At 47.8% G+C, this 21442-nt stretch overlaps 1 protein-coding gene across 1 annotated transcript in view; it reads right to left on the bottom strand.

The window, feature by feature from the left end:
* The window catches only part of ATP8B2 (ATPase phospholipid transporting 8B2), a 37369-nt gene extending 27677 nt beyond the window's left edge, over positions 1-9692 (bottom strand). The window contains 2 exon segments of the mRNA XM_038769008.1: positions 5136-5202; positions 9673-9692. Coding sequence (XP_038624936.1) covers positions 5136-5166 — 31 coding nt within the window. The 5' untranslated portion in view covers positions 5167-5202; positions 9673-9692.
* Positions 9693-21442: the final 11750 nt, after the last annotated feature.

Here is a 21442-nt window from a genome sequence, read left to right as displayed (position 1 = left end):
TAATAATAATAATGGCATTTATTAAGCGCTTACTACGTGCAAAGCACTTTTTCTAAGCGCTGGGGAGGATACGAGGTGATGAGGTTGTCCCACGTGGGGCTCACAGTCAAACCCCATTTTACAGATGAGGGAACTGAGGCTCAGAGAATAATAATAATAATAATAATGGCATTTATTAAGCGCTTACTATGTGCCAAGCACTGTTCTAAGCGCTGGGGAGGTTACAAGGGGATCAGGTTGTCCCACGGGGGGCTCACAGTCTTCATCCCCATTTTACAGATGAGGCCACTGAGGCCCAGAGAAGTGAAGTGACTTGCCCAAAGTCACACAGCTGACAATTGGCAGAGCCGGGATTTGAACCCATGACCTCTGACTCCAAAGCCCGCGCTCTTTCCTACTGAGCCACGCTGCTTCTCTAAAATCAATCAATCGTATTTATTGAGCGCTTACTGTAATAATAATGTTGGGATTTGTTAAGCGTTTACTACGTGCAAATCATAATGATGATGATGGCATTTGTTAAGCGCTTACTATGTGCAAAGCACTGTTCTAAGCGCTGGGGAGGATACAATAATAATAATAATAATGGCATTTATTAAGCGCTTACTATGTGCAAAGCACTGTTCTAAGCGCTGGGGAGGTTACAAGGGGATCAGGTTGTCCCTCGTGGGGCTCACAGTCTTAATCCCCATTTTACAGATGAGGTCACTGAGGCACACAGAAGTTAAGTGACTTGCCCAAAGTCACACAGCTGACAATGGGCAGAGCGGGATACTCCACTTACAAGTCTTATTCAAGTCCTCGTCAAGTCAAATGATACACATCTCCTTTAACCCAAATTCATTAGCCAGACTTGCCAAAAATCACTTTGCTTTTTATCTTTTATACAAAGTTTAAGCTTATATTATGACCCAAATTTTCTCTCAAAATTTAAGTGACAAATTAGCCCCAATTTTTAATTCTAATTTTCTTGAAAACTGACAGGCATAGCCTTTCCAGTGAATGAACTACAGTTCTCAGGGCAATAACGCTTACAGGAGGAAAAACATTAAGGTTGATTTTCACTTACTTTTTGCACTTTTCACAACTGTACATATTGTCACCTTTGAGTTCAAGGTGATGAGGTTGTCCCACGGGGGGCTCACAGTCCTCACCCCCGTTTGACAGATGAGGGAACTGGAGCTCAGAGAATAATAGTAATAATGATGGCATTTATTAAGCGCTTACTACGTGCAAAGCACTGTTCTAAGCGCTGGGGAGGATACAAGGTGATGAGGTTGTCCCACGGGGGGCTCACAGTCCTCATCCCCGTTTGACAGATGAGGGAGCTGGAGCTCAGAGAATAATAATAATAATAATGATGGCATTTATTAAGCGCTTACTATGTGCAAAGCACTGTTTAAGCGCCGGGGGAGACACAAGGTGATCAGGTTGTCTCACGGGGGGCTCACAGTCCTCATCCCCATTTTACAGATGAGGTAATTGGAGCTCAGAGAATAATAATAATGATGATGGCATTTATTAAGCGCTTACTACGTGCAAAGCACTGTTCTAAGCGCTGGGGAGGATACAAGGTGATCAGGTTGTCCCACGTGGGGCTCCCAGTCTTCATCCCCGTTTGACAGATGAGGGAACTGACGCCCAGAGAAGTTAAGTGGCTTGCCCAAGGTCACACAGCTGACAGGTGGCTGAGCGGGGATTCAAACCCATGACCTCTGACTCCCAAGCCCGCGCTCTTTCGCTTACTATGTGCCAAGCATTCATGCATTCACTCAATCGTATTTATTGAGCGCTTCCTGTGTGCAGAGCACTGGACTAAGCGCTTGGGAAGGACAAGTCGGCAACATAGTCCCTACCCAACAACGGGCTCGCAGGCTAGAAAGCACTGTTCTAAGCGTTGGGGTAGATTCATTCATTCATTCATTCATTCATTCATTCAATCGTATTTATTGAGCGCTTACTGTGTGCAGAGCACTGTACTAAGCGCTTGGGAAGGACAAGTTGGCAACACATAGAGACGGTCCCTACCCAACAGTGGGCTCACAGTCTAGAAGGGGGAGACAGACAACAACAAGGTATTAGGTTGCCCCACTTGGGGGCTCACAGTCTTCATCCCCATTTGACAGATGAGGGAACTGAGGCCCAGAGAAGTGCAGTGACTGGCCCAAAGTCACACAGCCGACAATAATAATAATAATAATGGTATTTGTTAAGCGCTTACTACGTGCAAAGCACTGTTCTAAGCGCTGGGGAGGATACAAGGTAATCAGGTTGTCACACGGGGGGCTCACAGTTTTAATCCCTATTTTCCAGATGAGGGAACTGAGGCCCAGAGAAGTGCAGTGACTGGCCCAAAGTCACACAGCAGACAATAATAATAATAATGGTATTTGTTAAGCGCTTACTACGTACAAAGCACTGTTCTAAGCGCTGGGGAGGATACAAGGTAATCAGGTTGTCACACGGGGGGCTCACAGTTTTAATCCCCATTTTCCAGATGAGGGAACTGAGGCCCAGAGAAGTGCAGTGACTGGCCCAAAGTCACACAGCAGACAATAATAATAATAATGGTATTTGTTAATAATAATAATAATAATGGCATTTATTAAGCGCTTACTATGTGCAAAGCACTGTTCTAAGCACTGGGAGGATACAAGGTGATGAGGTTGTCCCACGTGGGGCTCACAGTCTTCATCCCCATTTTACAGATGAGGGAACTGAGGCCCAGAGAAGTTAAGTGACTTACCCAAAGTCACACAGCTGACAAGTGGTGGAGCCGGGATTTGAACCCATGACCTCTGACTCCAAAGCCCGGGCTCTTTCCCACTGAGCCACGCTGCTTCTTATAATAATAATAATGATGGCGTTTGTAAAGCGCTATGTGCGAAGCACTGTTCTAAGCGCTGGGGGGGATACAAGGTGACCAGGTTATCCCACGTGGGGCTCACAGTCTTAATCCCCGTAGGCTCAGTGGAAAGAGTACGGGCTTGGGAGTCTGAGGTCACGGGTTCGAATCCCGACTCTGCCATTTGTCTGCTGTGTGACTTTGGGCAAGTCATTTAACTTCTCGGTGCCTCAGTGACCTCATCTGGAAAATGGGGAGTAAGACCGTGAGCCCCACGTGGGACAACCTAATCACCTTCTATCCCCCAGTGCTTAGAACAGTGCTTTGCACATAGTAAGTGCTTAACAAATACCATTATTATTATTAATCCCCATTTGACAGATGACACATTTTAGACTGTGAGCCCACTGCTGGGTAGGGACCGTCTCTATATGTTGCCAATTTGTACTTCCCAAGCGCTTAGTACAGTGCTCTGCACACAGTAAGCGCTCAATAAATACGATAGATGATGATGATGATGATGAGGGAACTGAGGCCCGGAGAAGTGAAGTGACTGGCCCAAAGTCACACGGCTGACAAGCGGCAGAGCCGGGATTAGAACCCATAATGATAATAAGTAATAATGGTACTTGTTAAGCACTTACTATCAATCAATCAGTTGTATTTATTGAGCGCTTCCTGTGTGCAGAGCACTGTACTAAGCGCTTGGGAAGTCCAAGTTGGCAACATATAGAGACGGTCCCTACCCAACAGTGGGCTCACAGTCTAGAAGGACTTACTATGTGCTAAACACTGTTCTAAACCCTTCTGATCACAGGCGCGAGGGCAGGGTGGGTGACGGGGAGGGAGGGGACACAATATGGGGGGGACGCTCTTCCCCCCCCCCCACCCTCCAGCACTTAGGATAGTGCCTGGTACGTCCTAAGCGCTTTACAAATCCAATTTTTAGACTGTGAGCCCACTGTTGGGTCGGGACCGTCTCTATATGTTGCCAATTTGTACTTCCCAAGCGCTTAGTCCAGTGCTCTGCACATAGTAAGCGCTCAATAAATATGATTGATTGATTATTATTATTATTAGAACTGCTCCAGTCCAGGCGAGGAACAGCAGGGACCCCAGTACTGGCTGATATTCATTCATTCAGTCATTCAATCGTATTTATTGAGCGCTTACCGTGTGCAGAGCACTGGACTGAGCGCTTGGGATATCACGCTTAGTACAGTGTCCGGCACATTGAGAAGCAGCGTGGCTCAGTGGAAAGAGCCCGGGCTCGGGAGTCGGAGGTCATGGGTTCTAATCCCGGCTCTGCCGCTGGTCAGCCGGGTGACTTAGACTGTGAGCCCACTGTTGGGTAGGGACCGTCTCTATATGTTGCCAACTTGGACTTCCCAAGCGCTTAGTGCAGTGCTCTGCACACAGGAAGCGCTCAATAACTACGATTGATGATGACGATGATTATGACTTTGGGCAAGTCACTTCCCTTAGAGAAGCAGCGTGGCTCAGTGGAAAGAGCCCGGGCTTTGGAGTCAGAAGTCATGGGTTCGAATGCCGGCTCCGCCACATGTCTGCTGTGTGACCTTGGGCAAGCCACTTAACTTCTCTGAGCCTCAGTTCCCTCATCTGTAAAATGGGGATGAAGACTGCGAGCCTCCCCGTGGAAAAACCTGATCACTTTGTAGCCCCTCCAGCGCTTAGAACAGTGCTTTGCGCATAGTAAGCGCTTAACAAATGCCAACATTATTATTATTCTCTGGGCCTCAGTTCCCTCATCTGTAAAGTGGGGATTAAAACCACGAGCCCCCTGTGGGACAACCTGATCACCCTGCATTCCCCCTCAGCGCTTAGAGCAGTGCCTCGCACATAGTAAGCGCTCAACAAATACCATCATCACCATTATTATAACAAGTCTTCCAGACTGTGAGCCCGTTGTTGGGTAGGGACCGTCTCTATACGTTGCCAACTTGGACTTCCCGAGCGCTTAGTACAGTGCTGGGCGCACAGTAAGCGCTCAATAAATACGACTGAATGAATGAAGTACCATTAACGAACCCAAAAAAAGTTAAGGAGGGGGAACTGGCCGGGGGTGGGTCCAACCTGATTAGTTTGTATCCCCCTCCACCCCCAGCGCTTGGAACATTGCTGGGCATGTAGTAAGCGCTTAATGAGTACCATGATTATTATTCTCCTGCCAACGCGTGCAGGGGGGTGCTCAGGACTGGCGGGAAGGAAGGAATTGTCTCACCCCCGCCGCCCGTCAGCCCCCCATGAGCCCCCCAGCCTGTGGCCTTACCTGGGGGCCGCTTCTTCGCCCAGAGAGACATCTCCCCCAGCCCGGTCCTCCTGGCCCATGGGCGTCTCTGAGAGACAGAGAGAGAGACAGAGACACAGGATCAGGGGGGAGACACAGGCCGGGGCCCAGAGGGTCAGGGTCCATTACAGCGCGGGCTTTGGAGTCAGAGCTCATGGGTTCGAATCCCGGCTCCGCCAACTGCCAGCTGTGTGACTTTGGGTGAGTCCCCTTCTAGACTGTGAGCCCACTGTTGGGTAGGGACTGTCTCTATATGTTGCCAATTTGTAGTTCCCAAGCGCTTAGTACAGTGCTCTGCACATAGTTATTTTATTTATTTATTTATTTATTTTATTTGTACATATCTATTGTACATATCTATTCTATTTATTTTATTTTGTCAGTATGATTGGTTTTGTTCTCTGTCTCCCCCTTTTAGACTGGGAGCCCACTGTTGGGTAGGGACTGTCTCTAGATGTTGCCAATTTGTACTTCCCAAGCGCTTAGTACAGTGTTCTGCACATAGTTATTTTATTTATTTATTTATTTATTTTGTTTGTGCATATCTATTGTACATAACTATTCTATTTATTTTATTTTGTTAGTATGTTTGGTTTTGTTCTCTGTCTCCCCCTTTTCGACTGTGAGCCCACTGTTGGGTAGGGACTGTCTCTAGATGTTGCCAATTTGTACTTCCCAAGCGCTTAGTACAGTGCTCTGCACATAGTAAGCGCTCAATAAATACGATTGATGATGATGATGACGATGATAGTAAGCGCTCAATAAATACGATTGATGATGATGATGATGAGTCACTTCACTTCTCTGGGCCTCGGTTCCATCTGGAAAATGGGGATGAAGACTGGGAGCCCCACTTGGGACAACCTGATCACCTTGGAACCTCCCCATCATCATCATCATCATCAATCGTATTTATTGAGCGCTTACTGTGTGCAGAGCACTGGACTAAGCGCTTGGGAAGTACAAATTGGCAACATATAAAGACAGTCCCTACCCAACAGTGGGCTCACAGTCTAGAAGGGGTTTGGACGGTTTGGACCCCCCTCCCCGGGCCCAGGGAGGGGAAGCCCCCCGACCCAGGGGGCTGAATTAGCCAGCTTCCTTCCAGGGCCCCTGGGGAGGACGACAGGCCCAGGGTCAGAGGTCGGGGGGCGAGTGGGGGCCCCAGTCTGCCTTCCTTTTGGTCTGAGACCCCCTACCATGGAGATACAAATTAATCAATCAATCAATCAATCAATCGTATTTATTGAGCGCTTACTATGTGCAGAGCACTGTACTAAGCGCTTGGGAAGTACAAATTGGCAACACATAGAGACAGTCCCTACCCAACAGTGGGCTCACAGTCTAAAAGGGGGAGACAGAGAACAGAACCAAACGTACCAACAAAATAAAATAAATAGGAAAGAAATGTACAAGTAAAATAAATAAATAAATAAATAAATAGAGTAATAAATATGTACAACCAAAGCCCACCAGCCCCTGAGGCCTAAGGAGACCCCCACCCACCCCCCAGCAAGCGCCTCCCTGCACCCCACCCAACCACCGACCGGGGGGATGGATGGATGGATGGATGGATGGCCGGCCCCTCAGGGACTCCACTGTCTGCCGTGTGACCTTGGGCACACCGTTTCACTTCTCTGGGCCTCAGTTACCTCGTCTGTAAAATGGGGATTGAGACCTTAGGCCCCATATGGGACGGGGGTTTGGGCCCAACCTGATTTGCTCGTCATCATCATCATCGATTGTACTGATTGAGCGCTTACTGTGTGCAGAGCACTGGACTAAGCGCTTGGGAAGTCCAAGTTGGCAACATCTAGAGACGGTCCCTACCCAACAGTGGGCTCACAGCCTAGAAGGGGGAGACAGAGAACAAAACCAAACATACGAACAAAATAAAATAAATAGAATAGATATGTACAAGTAAAATAAATAAATAAATAAATAGAGTAATAAATCTGTACAAACGTATATACATATATACAGGTCTGCTGTGTGACCTTGGGCAAATCGTTTCACTTCTCTGTGCCTCAGTTACCTCGTCTGTAAAATGGGGATTGAGACCTTAAGCCCCATATGGGACGGGGGTTTGGGCCCAACCTGATTTGCTTGTCATCATCATCATCGACTGTATTGATTGAGTGCTTACTGTGTGCAGAGCACTGGACTAAGCGCTTGGGAAGTCCAAGTTGGCAACATCTAGAGACAGTCCCTACCCAACAGTGGGCTCACAGTCTAAAAGGGGAAGACGGAGAACAAAACCAAACATACTAACAAAATAAAATAAATAGACTAGATATGTACAAGTAAAATAAATAAATAGAGTAATAAATCTGTACAAACATATATACATCTATCCAGGTGCTGTGGGGAAGGGAAGGAGGTAAGATGGGGGGGATGGAGAGGGGGACGAGGGGGAGGGGAAGGAAGTGCCTGGTACACACAGTAGCCACCCCCGATTACATATGTTTGTACATATTTATTACTCTATTTATTCATTAATTTTACTTGTACATATCTATTCTATTTATTTTGTTAGTATGTTTGGTTTTGTTCTCTGTCTCCCTCTTTTAGACTGTGAGCCCACTGTTGGGTGGCGACTGTCTCTAGATGTTGCCAACTTGGACTTCCCAAGCGCTTAGTCCAGTGCTCTGCACACAGTAAGCGCTCAATCAATATGACTGATTGATTGATTGATGGATGGATGGGGGGTTGAAAGTAACCGGTCCTGCGGCCCCCCTGGAATTGGGGGTCGCAGTGCAGATCAGAGACCTCCCTCAATGGGGGCAATTGGGGGAAGGGGTCCATCAGGGAAGAAAGCCCCCCACACGGGACCCCAAGTTTCCCAAGGAGCCTCAGGTCGGAGGGGAGGCCGGGCCGGGCTGTCCATCCTCCGGCCCCTTCCCCGCAGAGGGGCTCAGCACATCATCATCATCATCATCATCAATCGTATTTATTGAGTGCTTACTATGTGCAGAGCACTGTACCAAGCGCTTGGGAAGTACAAATTGGCAACATCTAGAGACAGTCCCAACCCAACAGTGGGCTCACAGTCTAAAAGGGGGAGACAGAGAACAAAACCTAACATACTAACAAAATAAAATAAATAGAATAGATACGTAAATAAAATAAATAGAATAGATAGGTAATAAAATAAATAGAATAGATATGTAATAAAATAAATAGAATAGATATGTAGCGCTCCAAGAATGCGACTGAATGAGGCAGGGGCCTTCCTCCTTCTTCCTCCAGGCCGCCCTCCATCAACATCGTCATCATCAATCGTATTTACTGAGCGCTTCCTATGTGCAGAGCACTGTACTAAGCGCTTGGGAAGTACAAATTGGCAACATATAGAGACCGTCCCTACCCAACATGGGCTCCCAGTCTAAAAGGGGGAGACAGAGAACGAAACCAAACATACGAACAAAATAAAATAAATAGAATAGATATGTACAAGTAAAATAAAGAAATAGAGTAATAAATTTGTACAAACATAAATCCATCTATCCAGGTGCTGCGGGGAAGGGAAGGAGGTAAGATGGGGGGATAAGGAGGAGGGGGAGAGGAAGGAGGAGGCTCAGTCTGGGAAGGCCTCCTGGAGGAGGTGAGCTCTCAGCAGGGCCTTGAAGGGAAGAAAGCCCCCCACACGGGACCCCAAGTTTCCCAACGAGCCTCAGGTCGGAGGGGAGGCCGGGCCGGGCTGTCCATCCTCCGGCCCCTTCCCCGCAGAGGCGCTCAGCACATCATCATCATCATCATCATCATCATCAATCGCATTGATTGAGCGCTTCCTATGTGCAGAGCACTGTACCAAGCGCCTGGGAAGTCAAAACTGGCAACATCTAGAGACCGTCCCTACCCACCAGTGGGCTCCCAGTCTAAAAGGGGGAGCCAGGGAACAAAACCAAACATACTAACAAAATAAAATAAAGGGAATAGATATGGAAATAAAATAAATAGAATAGCTATGTAATAAAATCAATAGAATAGATAGGTAGCGCTCCAAGAATGCGACTGAATGAGGCAGGGGCCTTCCTCCTTCTTCCTCCAGGCCGCCCTCCATCATCATCATCATCATCAATCGCATTTATTGAGCGCTTACTATGTGCAGAGCACTGTACCAAGCGCCTGGAAAGTCAAAATTGGCAACATCTAGAGACGGTCCCTACCCACCAGTGGGCTCCCAGTCTAAAAGGGGGAGCCAGGGAACAAAACCAAACATACTAACAAAATAAAATCAAGAGAATAGACATGGAAATAAAACAAATGGAATAGCTATGTAATAAAATCAATAGAATAGATAGGTAGCGCTCCAAGAATGCGACTGAATGAGGCAGGGGCCTTCCTCCTTCTTCCTCCAGGCCGCCCTCCATCCCTGGCCGAAGCCCGCTGCCCCTGTGCCACATGGCACAGGCCCCACCCTGCCCCCTCCTCTTCTCAGCCCCCCACCCTCCCACCCCCCCATACCTGACCGACCCCCCCAAACCCCCCCCCCCTCTCCCCAAGCCCCCCAACTCACCTTTCCCCCTCCCCGGTGCTGGTCATGCCGGGGGTTGGGGGCTGGGGGCTGGGGCTGGGGGCGCCCCGTTGGGGTCCCCGCGGGCTCCACCGCCGCCCCCCGGACCCCCCGGGCCCCCCGGACCCCCCAGGACCCCCCGGGCCGCTACTTGGGAGACGGCACGGGCGGCAGCGGGGCGGAAATGACGGCAGCCGGAGCCAGAGGAGGAGGGGGCACTTGCAAGGGAGAGAAAGAGAGAGGGGGGTCGGGGATTTAACCCTCACAGCGGCTGCAGCCCTGCCAAACGCTCAGTACAGTGCTCTGCACACAGTAAGCGCCCAATAAATACGATTGATTGATTGCCACCCAGGCTGAGATCGTAAGGAGGGGAGCTGTCAAGCGCTCACTATGTGCCAGGCTTTCTACTACTACTGATGATGATGGCATTTGTTAGGCGCTTACTATGTGCCAGGCACTGTTCTAAGCGCTGGAGGGGGGGATACAAGGGGATCAGGTTGCCCCACGGGGGGCTCACAGGCTTCATCCCCATTTGACGGATGAGGGAGCTGAGGCCCGGAGAAGTGAAGCTAAGAGAAGTTGTTAGTACTACTACTAATGATGGTATTTGTTAAGCGCTTACTATGTGCCAAGCACTGTTCTAAGCGCTGGGGGGGGATACAAGGGGATCAGGTTGCCCCACGGGGGGCTCACAGTCTTCATCCCCATTTGGACTTCCCAAGCGCTTAGTACAGTGCTCCGCACACAGTAAGCACTCAATAAATACAATTGATTGATTGACGGATGAGGGAACTGAGGCCCAGTGAAGTGAAGTTAAGAGAAGTTGTTAGTACTACTACTAATGATGGTATTTGTTAAGCGCTTACTCGGTGCCAAGCACTGTTCTAAGCGCTGGGGGGGATACAAGGGGATCAGGTTGCCCCACGGGGGGCTCACAGGCTTCACCCCCATTTGAACTTCCCAAGCGCTTAGTCCAGTGCTCTGCACACAGTAAGCGCTCAATAAATACAATTGATTGATTGACGGATGAGGGAGCTGAGGGGGCTCACAGTCTTCATCCCCATTTGACGGATGAGGGAGCTGAGGCCCGGAGAAGTGAAGTTAAGAGAAGTTGTTAGTACTACTACTACTGATGGTATTTGTTAAGCACTTACTCGGTGCCAAGCACTGCTGTAAGCACTGGGGGGGATACAAGGGGATCAGGTTGCCCCACGGGGGGCTCACAGTCTTCATCCCCGTTTGGACTTCCCAAGCGCTTAGTCCAGTGCTCTGCACACAGTAAGCGCTCAATAAATACAATTGATTGATTGACGGATGAGGGAGCTGAGGGGGCTCACAGTCTTCATCCCCATTTGACGGATGAGGGAGCTGAGGCCCGGAGAAGTGAAGTTAAGAGAAGTTGTTAGTACTACTACTAATGATGGTATTTGTTAAGCGCTTACTCGGTGCCAAGCACTGTTCTAAGCGCTGGGGGTGGGGATACAAGGGGATCAGGTTGCCCCACGGGGGGCTCACAGTCTTCATCCCCATTTGACAGATGAGGAAGCTGAGGCCCGGAGAAGTGAAGTGAAGTTAAGAGAAGTTGTTAGTGCTACTACTAATGATGGTATTTGTTAAGGACTTACTCGGTGCAAAGCACTGCTCTAAGTGCTGGGGGGGGGGGATACAAGGTGATCAGGTTGCCCCACGGGGTGCTCACAGTCTTCATCCCCATTTGGACTTCCCAAGCGCTTAGTACAGTGCTCTGCACACAGTAAGCGCTCAATAAATATGATTGATTGATTGATTGATTGACGGATGAGGGAGCTGAGGCCCGGAGAAGTGAAGTTAAGAGAAGTTGTTAGTACTACTACTAATGATGGTATTTGTTAAGCGCTTACTCTGTGCCAAGCACTGTTCTAAGCACTGGGGGGGATACAAGGGGATCAGGTTGCCCCACGGGGGGCTCACAGTCTTCATCCCCATTTGACGGATGAGGGAGCTGAGGCCCGGAGAAGTGAAGTGAAGTTAAGAGAAGTTGTTAGTACTACTACTAATGATGGTATTTGTTAAGCGCTTACTCGGTGCCAAGCACTGTTCTAAGCGCTGGGGGGGGATACAAGGTGATCAGGTTGCGCCACGGGGGGCTCACAGTCTTCATCCCCATTTGACAGATAAGGGAACTGAGGCCCAGAGAAGCGAAGTTAAGAGAAGTTGTTAGTACGATGGTATTTGTTAAGCACTTACTCTTTGCCAAGCACTGTTCTAAGCGCTGGGGAGGTTACAAGGTGATCAGGTTGCCCCACAGGGGGCTCACAGTCTTCATCCCCATTTGACAGATGAGGAAGCTGAGGCCCGGAGAAGTGAAGTGAAGTTAAGAGAAGTTGTTAGTGCTACTACTAATGATGGTATTTGTTAAGGACTTACTCGGTGCAAAGCACTGCTCTAAGTGCTGGGGGGGGGGGGGGATACAAGGTGATCAGGTTGCCCCACGGGGTGCTCACAGTCTTCATCCCCATTTGGACTTCCCAAGCGCTTAGTACAGTGCTCTGCACACAGTAAGCGCTCAATAAATATGATTGATTGATTGATTGATTGACGGATGAGGGAGCTGAGGCCCGGAGAAGTGAAGTTAAGAGAAGTTGTTAGTACTACTACTAATGATGGTATTTGTTAAGCGCTTACTCTGTGCCAAGCACTGTTCTAAGCGCTGGGGGGGATACAAGGGGATCAGGTTGCCCCACGGGGGGCTCACAGTCTTCATCCCCATTTGACGGATGAGGGAGCTGAGGCCCGGAGAAGTGAAGTGAAGTTAAGAGAAGTTGTTAGTACTACTGCTAATGATGGTATTTGTTAAGCGCTTACTCGGTGTCAAGCACTGTTCTAAGCGCTGGGGGGGATATAAGGGGATCAGGTTGCCCCACGGGGGGCTCATAGTCTTCATCCCCATTTGGACTTCCCAAGCGCTTAGTCCAGTGCTCTGCACACAGTAAGCGCTCAATAAATACGATTGATTGATTGATTGATTGACGGATGAGGGAGCTGAGGCCCGGAGAAGTGAACTGAAGTTAAGAGAAGTTGTTAGTACTACTACTAATGATGGTATTTGTTAAGCGCTTACTCAGTGCCAAGCACTGTTCTAAGCGCTGGGGGGGATACAAGGTGATCAGGTTGTCCCATGGGGGGCTCACAGTCTTCATCCCCATTTGACAGATAAGGGAACTGAGGCCCAGAGAAGCGAAGTTAAGAGAAGTTGTTAGTACGATGGTATTTGTTATGCACTTACTCTTTGCCAAGCACTGTTCTAAGCGCTGGGGAGATTACAAGGTGATCAGGTTGCCCCACGGGGGGCTCACAGTCTTCATCCCCATTTGACGGATGAGGGAACTGAGGCCCAGAGAAGCGAAGTTAAGAGAAGTTGTTAGTACGATGGTATTTGTTATGCACTTACTCTTTGCCAAGCACTGTTCTAAGCGCTGGGGAGATTACAAGGTGATCAGGTTGCCCCACGGGGGGCTCACAGTCTTCATCCCCATTTGACGGATGAGGGAACTGAGGCCCGGAGAAGTGAAGTTAAGAGAAGTTGTTAGTACTACTACTAATGATGGTATTTGTTAAGCACTTACTCTTTGCCAAGCACTGTTCTAAGCACTGGGGGGGCGGGGGGGGATACAAGGTGATCAGGTTGCCCTACGGGGGGCTCACAGTCTTCATTCCCATTTGACAGATGAGGGAACTGAGGCCCGGAGAAGTTAAGTGAAGTTAAGAGAAGTTGTTACTACTACTACTAATGATGGTATTTGTTAAGCCCTTACTATGTGCCAGGCGCTCTACTACTACTACTACTAATAATAATAATGATGATGGCATTTGTTAAGCGCTTACTATGTGCCAAGTACCGTTCTAAGCGCTGGGGAGGATATAAAGTGATCAGGTTGTCCCACAGGGGGCTCACAGTCTTCATCCCCATTGGACAGATGAGGAAACCGAGGCACAGAGAAGTTAAGTGAAGTTAAGAGAAGTTACTACTACTAATGATGGTATTTGTTAATAATAAGGATGGCATTTCTTAAGCGCCTACTATGTGCCAAGCACTGTTCTAAGCGCAGGGCGGGGGGATACAAGGTGATCAGTTTGTCCCACAGGGGGCTCACAGTCTTCATCCCCATTTTCCAGATGAGGGAACTGAGGCCCAGAGAAGTTAAGAGAAGTTAAGTTACTACTACTAATGATGGTATTTGTTAATAATAATGATGGCATTTGTTAAGTGCTATGTGATGAATCTGGACATAAGTGGGGTGGGGCTGGGAGGGGGGATGAATAATAATAATAATAATAATAATAATGGTATTTGTCAAGCGCTTACTCTGTGCCAAGCACTGTTCTAAGCGCTGGGAAGGATACAAGGTGATCAGGTTGTCCCAAGTGGGGCTCACAGTCTTCATACTCATTTTACAGATGAGGTCACTGAGGCCCAGAGAAGTGAAGTGACTCTCCCAAAGTCACCCAGCTGACAAGCGGCGGAGCCGGGATTTGAACCCATGACCTCTGACTCCCCAGCCTGGGCTCTTTCCCCTGAGCCACGCTGCTTCTCTATTTGTTAAGCACTTACTACGTGCCAGGCGCTCTACTACTAATGATGGTATTTGTTAAGCGCTTACTATGTGCCAGGCGCTCTACTACTACTACTAATGATGGTATTTGTTAAGCGCTTACTATGTGCCAGGCGCTCTACTACTACTACTAATGATGGTATTTGTTAAGCACTTACTATGTGCCAGGCGCTCTACTACTACTACTAATGATGGTATTTGTTAAGTGCTTACTATGTGCCAGGTGCTCTACTACTACTACTAATGATGGTATTTGTTAAGCGCTTACTATGTGCCAGGCGCTCTACTACTACTACTAATGATGGTATTTGTTAAGTGCTTACTATGTGCCAGGTGCTCTACTACTACTACTAATGATGGTATTTGTTAAGCGCTTACTATGTGCCAGGCGCTCCACTACTACTACTAATGATGGTATTTGTTAAGCGCTTACTACGTGCCAGGCGCTCCACTACTACTACTAATGATGGTATTTGTTAAACGCTTACTATGTGCCAGGCGTTCTACTACTACTACTAATGATGGCATTTGTTAAGCGCTTACTATATTCCAGGCACTCTATCAATCGATCGTATTTATTGAGCGCTTACTGTGTGCAGAGCACTGTACTAAGCGCTTGGGAAGTACAAGTTGGCAACACATAGAGACGGTCCCTACCCAACCCAACAGTGGGCTCGCAGTCTAGTGGGCTCTACTACTACTAATGACGGTATTCCTTAAGCGCTTACTATATGTGCCAGGCGCTCTACTACTACTACTACTAATAATGATGGTATTTGTTGAGCACTTACTATGTGCCAAGCACTGTTCTAAGCGCTGGGGGAGATACAAGGTCAACAGGTTGTCCAACGTCATCCCCCTTTTACAGAGGGAACCGAGGCACAGAGAAATGAAGTGACTTGCCCTAAATCACACAGCTGATCATCATCATCAATCATATTTATTGAGCGCTTACTATGTGCAGAGCACTGTACTAAGCGCTTGGGAAGTACAAATTGGCAACATATAGAGACAGTCCCTACCCAACAGTGGGCTCACAGCTGATAAGAGTCAAGATTAGAGCTCACAGCCATGGTGGTCTTTGTGATAATCATAATTTTAGGATTTGTTAAGCGTTTACTAGGAGCAAAGCACTGTTCTAAGCGCCGATGCGCTTCCTTATGGGCCAGGCGCTGTACTGAGCGCCGGGGTGGATCCCAGCAAATCGAGAGGGACCCAGTCCCCGTCCCCCGTGGAGCTCACTGTCTCCATCCCCCTTTTCCCGATGAGGGAACTGAGGTCCAAAGAAGGGAAGTGACTTGCCTAAGGTCATGCAGCAGATGTGTGGCTTCCCAAGCGCTTAGTACAGTGCTCTGCACACAGTAAGCGCTCAATAAATACGATTGATGATGATGATGTGGCAGGGATTAGAACCCCAGCTTGGCCCACATCCTGCCTCTGGCCTGGAACGGCCTCCCTCTCCAAATCCCACAGGCCACCACCCTACCCCCCTTCAAAGCCTTATTAATAATAATAATAATGGCATTTATTAAGCCCTGTTCTAAGCGCTGGGGAGGTTACAAGGTGATCAGGTTGTCCCATGAGGGGCTCACAGTCTTAATCCCCATTTTACAGATGAGGTCACTGAGGCCCAGAGAAGTGAAGCGACTTGCCCAAAGTCACACAGCTGACAAGTGGCAGAGTCGAGATTTGAACCCATGACTTCTGACTCCCAAGCCTGGGCTCTTTCCACTGAGCCACGCTGCTTCTCTATTGAAGGTCCACCTCCTCCAAGAGGCCTTCCCAGATTAAGCCCCCCCTTTCCTCAACTCCCATTCCCTTCTCTGTCGCCCTGACTTGATTTCCTTTGCTCTTCCCCAATCCCAGCCCCACACCATTCATTCATTCATTCAATCGTATTTATTGAGCACTTACTGTGCGCAGAGCACTGTACCACTTATATACTGTACATATCTGTCATTTTATTTATTTGTATTGACGTGTCTCCCCCTCATCTACACTGTAAATCAATCGATCGTATTTATTGAGCACTTACTGTGTGCAGAGCACTGTGCCACTTATATCCTGTACATATCTGTCATTTTATTTATTTGTATTGACGTCTGTCTCCCCCTCATCTACACTGTAAATCAATCAATCAATCGTATTTATTGGGCGCTTACTGTGTGCAGAGCACTGTACCACTTATATCCTGTACATATCTGTCATTTTATTTATTTGTATTGACGTCTGTCTCCCCCTCATCTACACTGTAAATCAATCAATCAATCGTATTTATTGGGCGCTTACTGTGTGCCGAGCACTGTACCACTTATATACTGTACATAGCTGTCATTTTATTTATTTGTATTGACGTCTGTCTCCCCCTCATCTACACTGTAAATCAATCAATCAATCGTATTTATTGAGCACTTACTGTGTGCAGAGCACTGTACCACTTACATGCTGTACATATCTATTTTATTTATTTGTATTGACGTCTGTCTCCCCCTCATCTACACTGTAAATCAATCAATCAATTGTATTTATTGGGCGCTTACTGTGCGCAGAGCACTGTACCACTTATATACTGTACATAGCTGTCATTTTATTTATTTGTATTGACGTCTGTCTCCCCCCATCTACACTGTAAACCCACTGTGGGCAGGGATTGTCTCCTTATTGCTGTATTGTGCTTTCCAAGCGCTTAGTACAGTGCTCTGTACATAGTAAGCACTCAGTAAATACGATTAAATGGCACTCAGTAAATATGATTAATTGAATAAATAAATGAACCCACATCCTCTGACTTCTAGCCCCATGCTCATAATAATAATAATAGTAATTGTGGTGTTTGTTCATTCATTCAATCGTATTTATTGAGCGCTTACTGTGTGCAGAGCACTGTACTAAGCGCTTAAGTATTTGTTTGAAGTATTTGAGAAGCAGCGTGGCTCAGTGGAAAGAACATGGGCTTTGGAGTCGGAGGTCATGGGTTCAAATCCCACCTCCTCCACTTGTCAGCTGGGTGACTTTGGGCCAGTCACTTCACTTCTCTGTGCCTCAGTTACCTCATCTGTAAACTGGGGATTAAGACTGTGAGCCCCCCGTGGGACAACCTGACCACCTTATAACCTCCCCAGCGCTTAGAACAGTGCTTTGCACATAGTAAGCGCTTAATAAACACCACCATTATTATCGAAGTATCAAGTATTTTGATAGTAGCTGATAGTTTGAAGTATCTGTTAAGCGCTTACTATGTGCCAGACACTACACTAAGCGCTGGGGAGGGGATGGATACAGGCAAATTGGATTGGACACAGTCCCTGTCCCACGTGGGGCTCACAGTCTTCACCCCCATTTTACAGATGAGGAAACTGAGAGCTCACCTCCTCCAGGAGGCCTTCCCGGACTGAGCCCCCTTTTTCCTCTCCTCCTCCCCATCCCCTCAGCCCTCCTTTCCCTCCCCACAGCACCTGTCTAGATGTTTGCACAGATTTATTATTTTATTTATTTTACTTGTACATATTGTGTGACTTTGGGCGAGTCACTTCGCTTCTCTGGGCCTCAGTGACCTCATCTGTCAAATGGGGATGAAGGCTGGGAGCCCCCCATGGGCCAACCTGATCACCTTGTGACCTCCCCAGCGCTTAGAACAGTGCTTTGCACATAGTAAGCGCTTAATAAATGCCATTATCATCATCATCATTTACTATTCTATTTATTTTATTAATGATGCGCATCTAGCTTTAATTCTATTTGTTCTGACGACTTGACACCCGTCCACATGTTTTGTCATCTGTCTCCCCCTTCTAGACTGTGAGCCCGCTGTTGGGTAGGGACCGTCTCTACATGTTGCCCACTTGTACTTCCCAAGCGCTTAGTACAGTGCTCTGCACATAGTAAGCGCTCAATAAATACGATTGATGATGATGATGATGATGATGATGACTTCCCAAGCGCTTAGTACAGTGCTCTGCACACCGTAAGCGCTCAATAAATACGATTGAGTGAATGAGGCCCAGAGCAGTGCAGCGACCCGCCATCACGGCCGAAGTTGTGCCTCAGTTTCCCCCACCCCACGCCTTCCCCGGGCCCAGAGTGGCGCCGGTAATGGGTAGGCTTCCCAGGGCAGGGCCGGGGTGGGGAGGTTGAGTCAGGAGGGAGGGGCCCCTGACAGGGTGTGAGCCCATTGTTGGGCAAGGGATTGTCTCTATTTGTTGCTAAATTGTAATAATAATAATGATGATGGCATTTGTTAAGCGCTTACTATGTGCAAAGCACTGTTCTAAGCGCTGGGGAGGTTACAAGGTGATCAGGTTGTCCCACCGGGGGCTCACAGGCTTCATCCCCATTTGACAGATGAGGAAACTGAGGCCCAAAGAATGATAATTATAATGATGGCATTTATTAAGCGCTTGCTATGTGCAAAGCACTGTTCTAAGCGCTGGGGAGGTTACAAGGTGATCAGGTTGTCCCACGGGGTGTTCACAGGCTTCATCCCCATTTGACAGATGAGGGAACTGAGGCCCAGAGAATAATAATGATAATGATGGCATTTATTAAGTGCTTGTTATGTGCAAAGCACTGCTCTAAGCGCTGGGGAGGTTACAAGGTGATCAGGTTGTCCCACGGGGTGTTCACAGGCTTCATCCCCATTTGACAGATGAGGGAACTGAGGCCCAGAGAATAATAATGATAATGATGGCATTTATTAAGTGCTTGTTATGTGCAAAGCACTGCTCTAAGCGCTGGGGAGGTTACAAGGTGATCAGGTTGGCCCACAGGGTGTTCACAGGCTTCATCCCCATTTGACAGATGAGGGAACTGAGGCCCAGAGAATAATAATAATGATGATGGTATTTATTAAGCGCTTGCTATGTGCAAAGCACTGTTCTAAGCGCTGGGGAGGTTACAAGGTGATCAGGTTGTCCCACGGGGTGTTCACAGGCTTCATCCCCATTTGACAGATGAGGGAACTGAGGCCCAGAGAATAATAATAATAATGATGGCATTTATTAAGCGCTTGCTATGTGCAAAGCACTGTTCTAAGCGCTGGGGAGGTTACAAGGTGATCAGGTTGTCCCACGTGAGGCTCACAGTCTTAATCTTAATCTTAATCAAAGTCTTTAGAGAAGCAGCATGGCTCAATGGAAAGAGCCCGGGCTTTGGAGTCAGAGGTCATGAGTTCAAATCCTGGCTCCGCCAATTGTCAGCAGTGTGACGTTGGGCAAGTCACTTCACTTCTCTGTGCCTCAGTTCCCTCATCTGTAAAATGGGGATTAAGACTGTGATCCCCACGTGGGACAACCTGATCACCCGTATCCTCCCCAGTGCTTAGAACAGTGCTTTGCACATAGTAAGCGCCCATCAAATGCCATCATCATTATTATTATTATTAATCCCCATTTTCCAGAGGAGGGAACTGAGGCCCAGAGAAGTGAAGTGACTCGCCCAAAGTCACCCAGCTGACAAGTGGCAGAGCCGGGGTTTGAACCCATGACCTCTGACTCCAAAGCCCGGGCTCTTTCCATTGAGCCATGCTGCTTCTCTAGAATGGCACTTTCCAAGCGCTTAGTCCAGTGCTCTGCACATAGTAAGCGCTCAATAAATACGACTGAATGAATGACTGAATGAGAGGCGGCACCGGAGCTCGAGGACATTTGAGAGGCGTTTCCCCAGCGACCACCCCGTCCCCCATCTCCCAGGGAAGAGGGTTGTGTCTGTGGGGGTTGGGGATAATAATAATAATAATAATAATAATAATAATAATAGCATTTATTAAGTGCTTACTATGTGCAAAGCACTGTTCTAAGCGCTGGGGAGCTTACAAGGTGATCAGGTTGTCCCACGGGGGGCCCGTAGTCTTCATCCCCATTTCACAGATGAGGAAACTGAGTCCCAGAGAAGTGAAGTGACTTGCCCAAAGTCACCCAGCCGACAATCGGCAGAGCCGGGGTTTGAACCCATGACCTCTGACTCCCAAGCCCGGGCTCTTTCCACTGAGCCACGATGTTAATAATAATAATATTCTATTGATTTTATTAATGATGTGTATATCTCTACAGTTCCGTTTATCTATTTTGATGCTATTGATCATCATCATCATCAATCGTATTTATTGAGCGCTTACTGTGTGCAGAGCACTGTACTAAGCGCTTGGGAAGTCCAAGTTGGCAACATATAGAGACGGTCCCTACCCAACAGTGGGCTCACAGTCTAAAAGGGGGAGACAGAGAACAAAACCAAACATACTAACAAAAGAAAATAAATAGAATAGATATGTACAAGTAAAATAAATAGAGTAATAAATATGTACAAACATATATACATATGTACAGGTGCTGTGGGGAAGGGAAGGAGGTAAGATGCGGGGGATGGAGAGGGGGACGAGGGGGAGAGTTGTTAATAATGATAATAATGATAATATTCTATTGATTTTATTAATGATGTGTATATATCTATAATTCCGTTTATCTATTTTGATGGTATTGATGCCTGTCCACTTGTTTTGTTTTGTCGTCTGTCTCCCCCTTCTAGACTGTGAGCCCGTTGTTGGGTAGGGACCGTCTCTAGATGTTGCCGAATTGTACTTTCTCAGGGCCTAGTCCAGCGCTCAGCACACAGTAAGCGCTCAATAAATACGATGGAATGAATGAATGACTCAAACACTAAGTTCAGTGCTCCGCACACACAGTAAGCGCTTAATACGATCAAATTCATTCATTCCGTCGTATTTCTTGAGCGCTTACTGTGTGCAGAGCACTGCACTAAGCGCTTGGGAGGTACAAGTGGGCAACATCTAGAGACGGTCCCTACCCAACAACGGGCTCACAGTCTAGAGGGGGGAGACGGTGAATCAAATGAATTCATTCAATCGTATTTATTGAGCGCTTACGAGGGCCCGTGGGTGCCCATGTGAGCCCGTTGTTGGGTAGGGACGGTCTCTGTTGCCGAATTGTACTTTCCAAGCGCTTAGTCCAGTGCTCTGCACACAGGAAGCGCTCAATAAATACGATGGAATGAATGAATGGATGGATGGATCAATCAATCAATCAATCATATTTATTGAGCGCTTACTGTGTGCAGAGCACTGGACTAAGCGCTTGGGAAGTCCAAGTTGGCAACATATGGAGACGGTCCCTACCCAACAGCAGGCTCACAGTCTAAAAGGGGGAGAAAGAGAACAAAACCAAAACAGA

Source organism: Tachyglossus aculeatus, chromosome Y4 (assembly GCF_015852505.1).
Source record: "Tachyglossus aculeatus isolate mTacAcu1 chromosome Y4, mTacAcu1.pri, whole genome shotgun sequence".
In the NCBI taxonomy this organism is placed as follows: Eukaryota; Metazoa; Chordata; class Mammalia; order Monotremata; family Tachyglossidae; genus Tachyglossus; species Tachyglossus aculeatus.
Note: the sequence above shows the minus strand (reverse complement) of the source record. Positions and strands in the feature narration are given on the sequence as shown.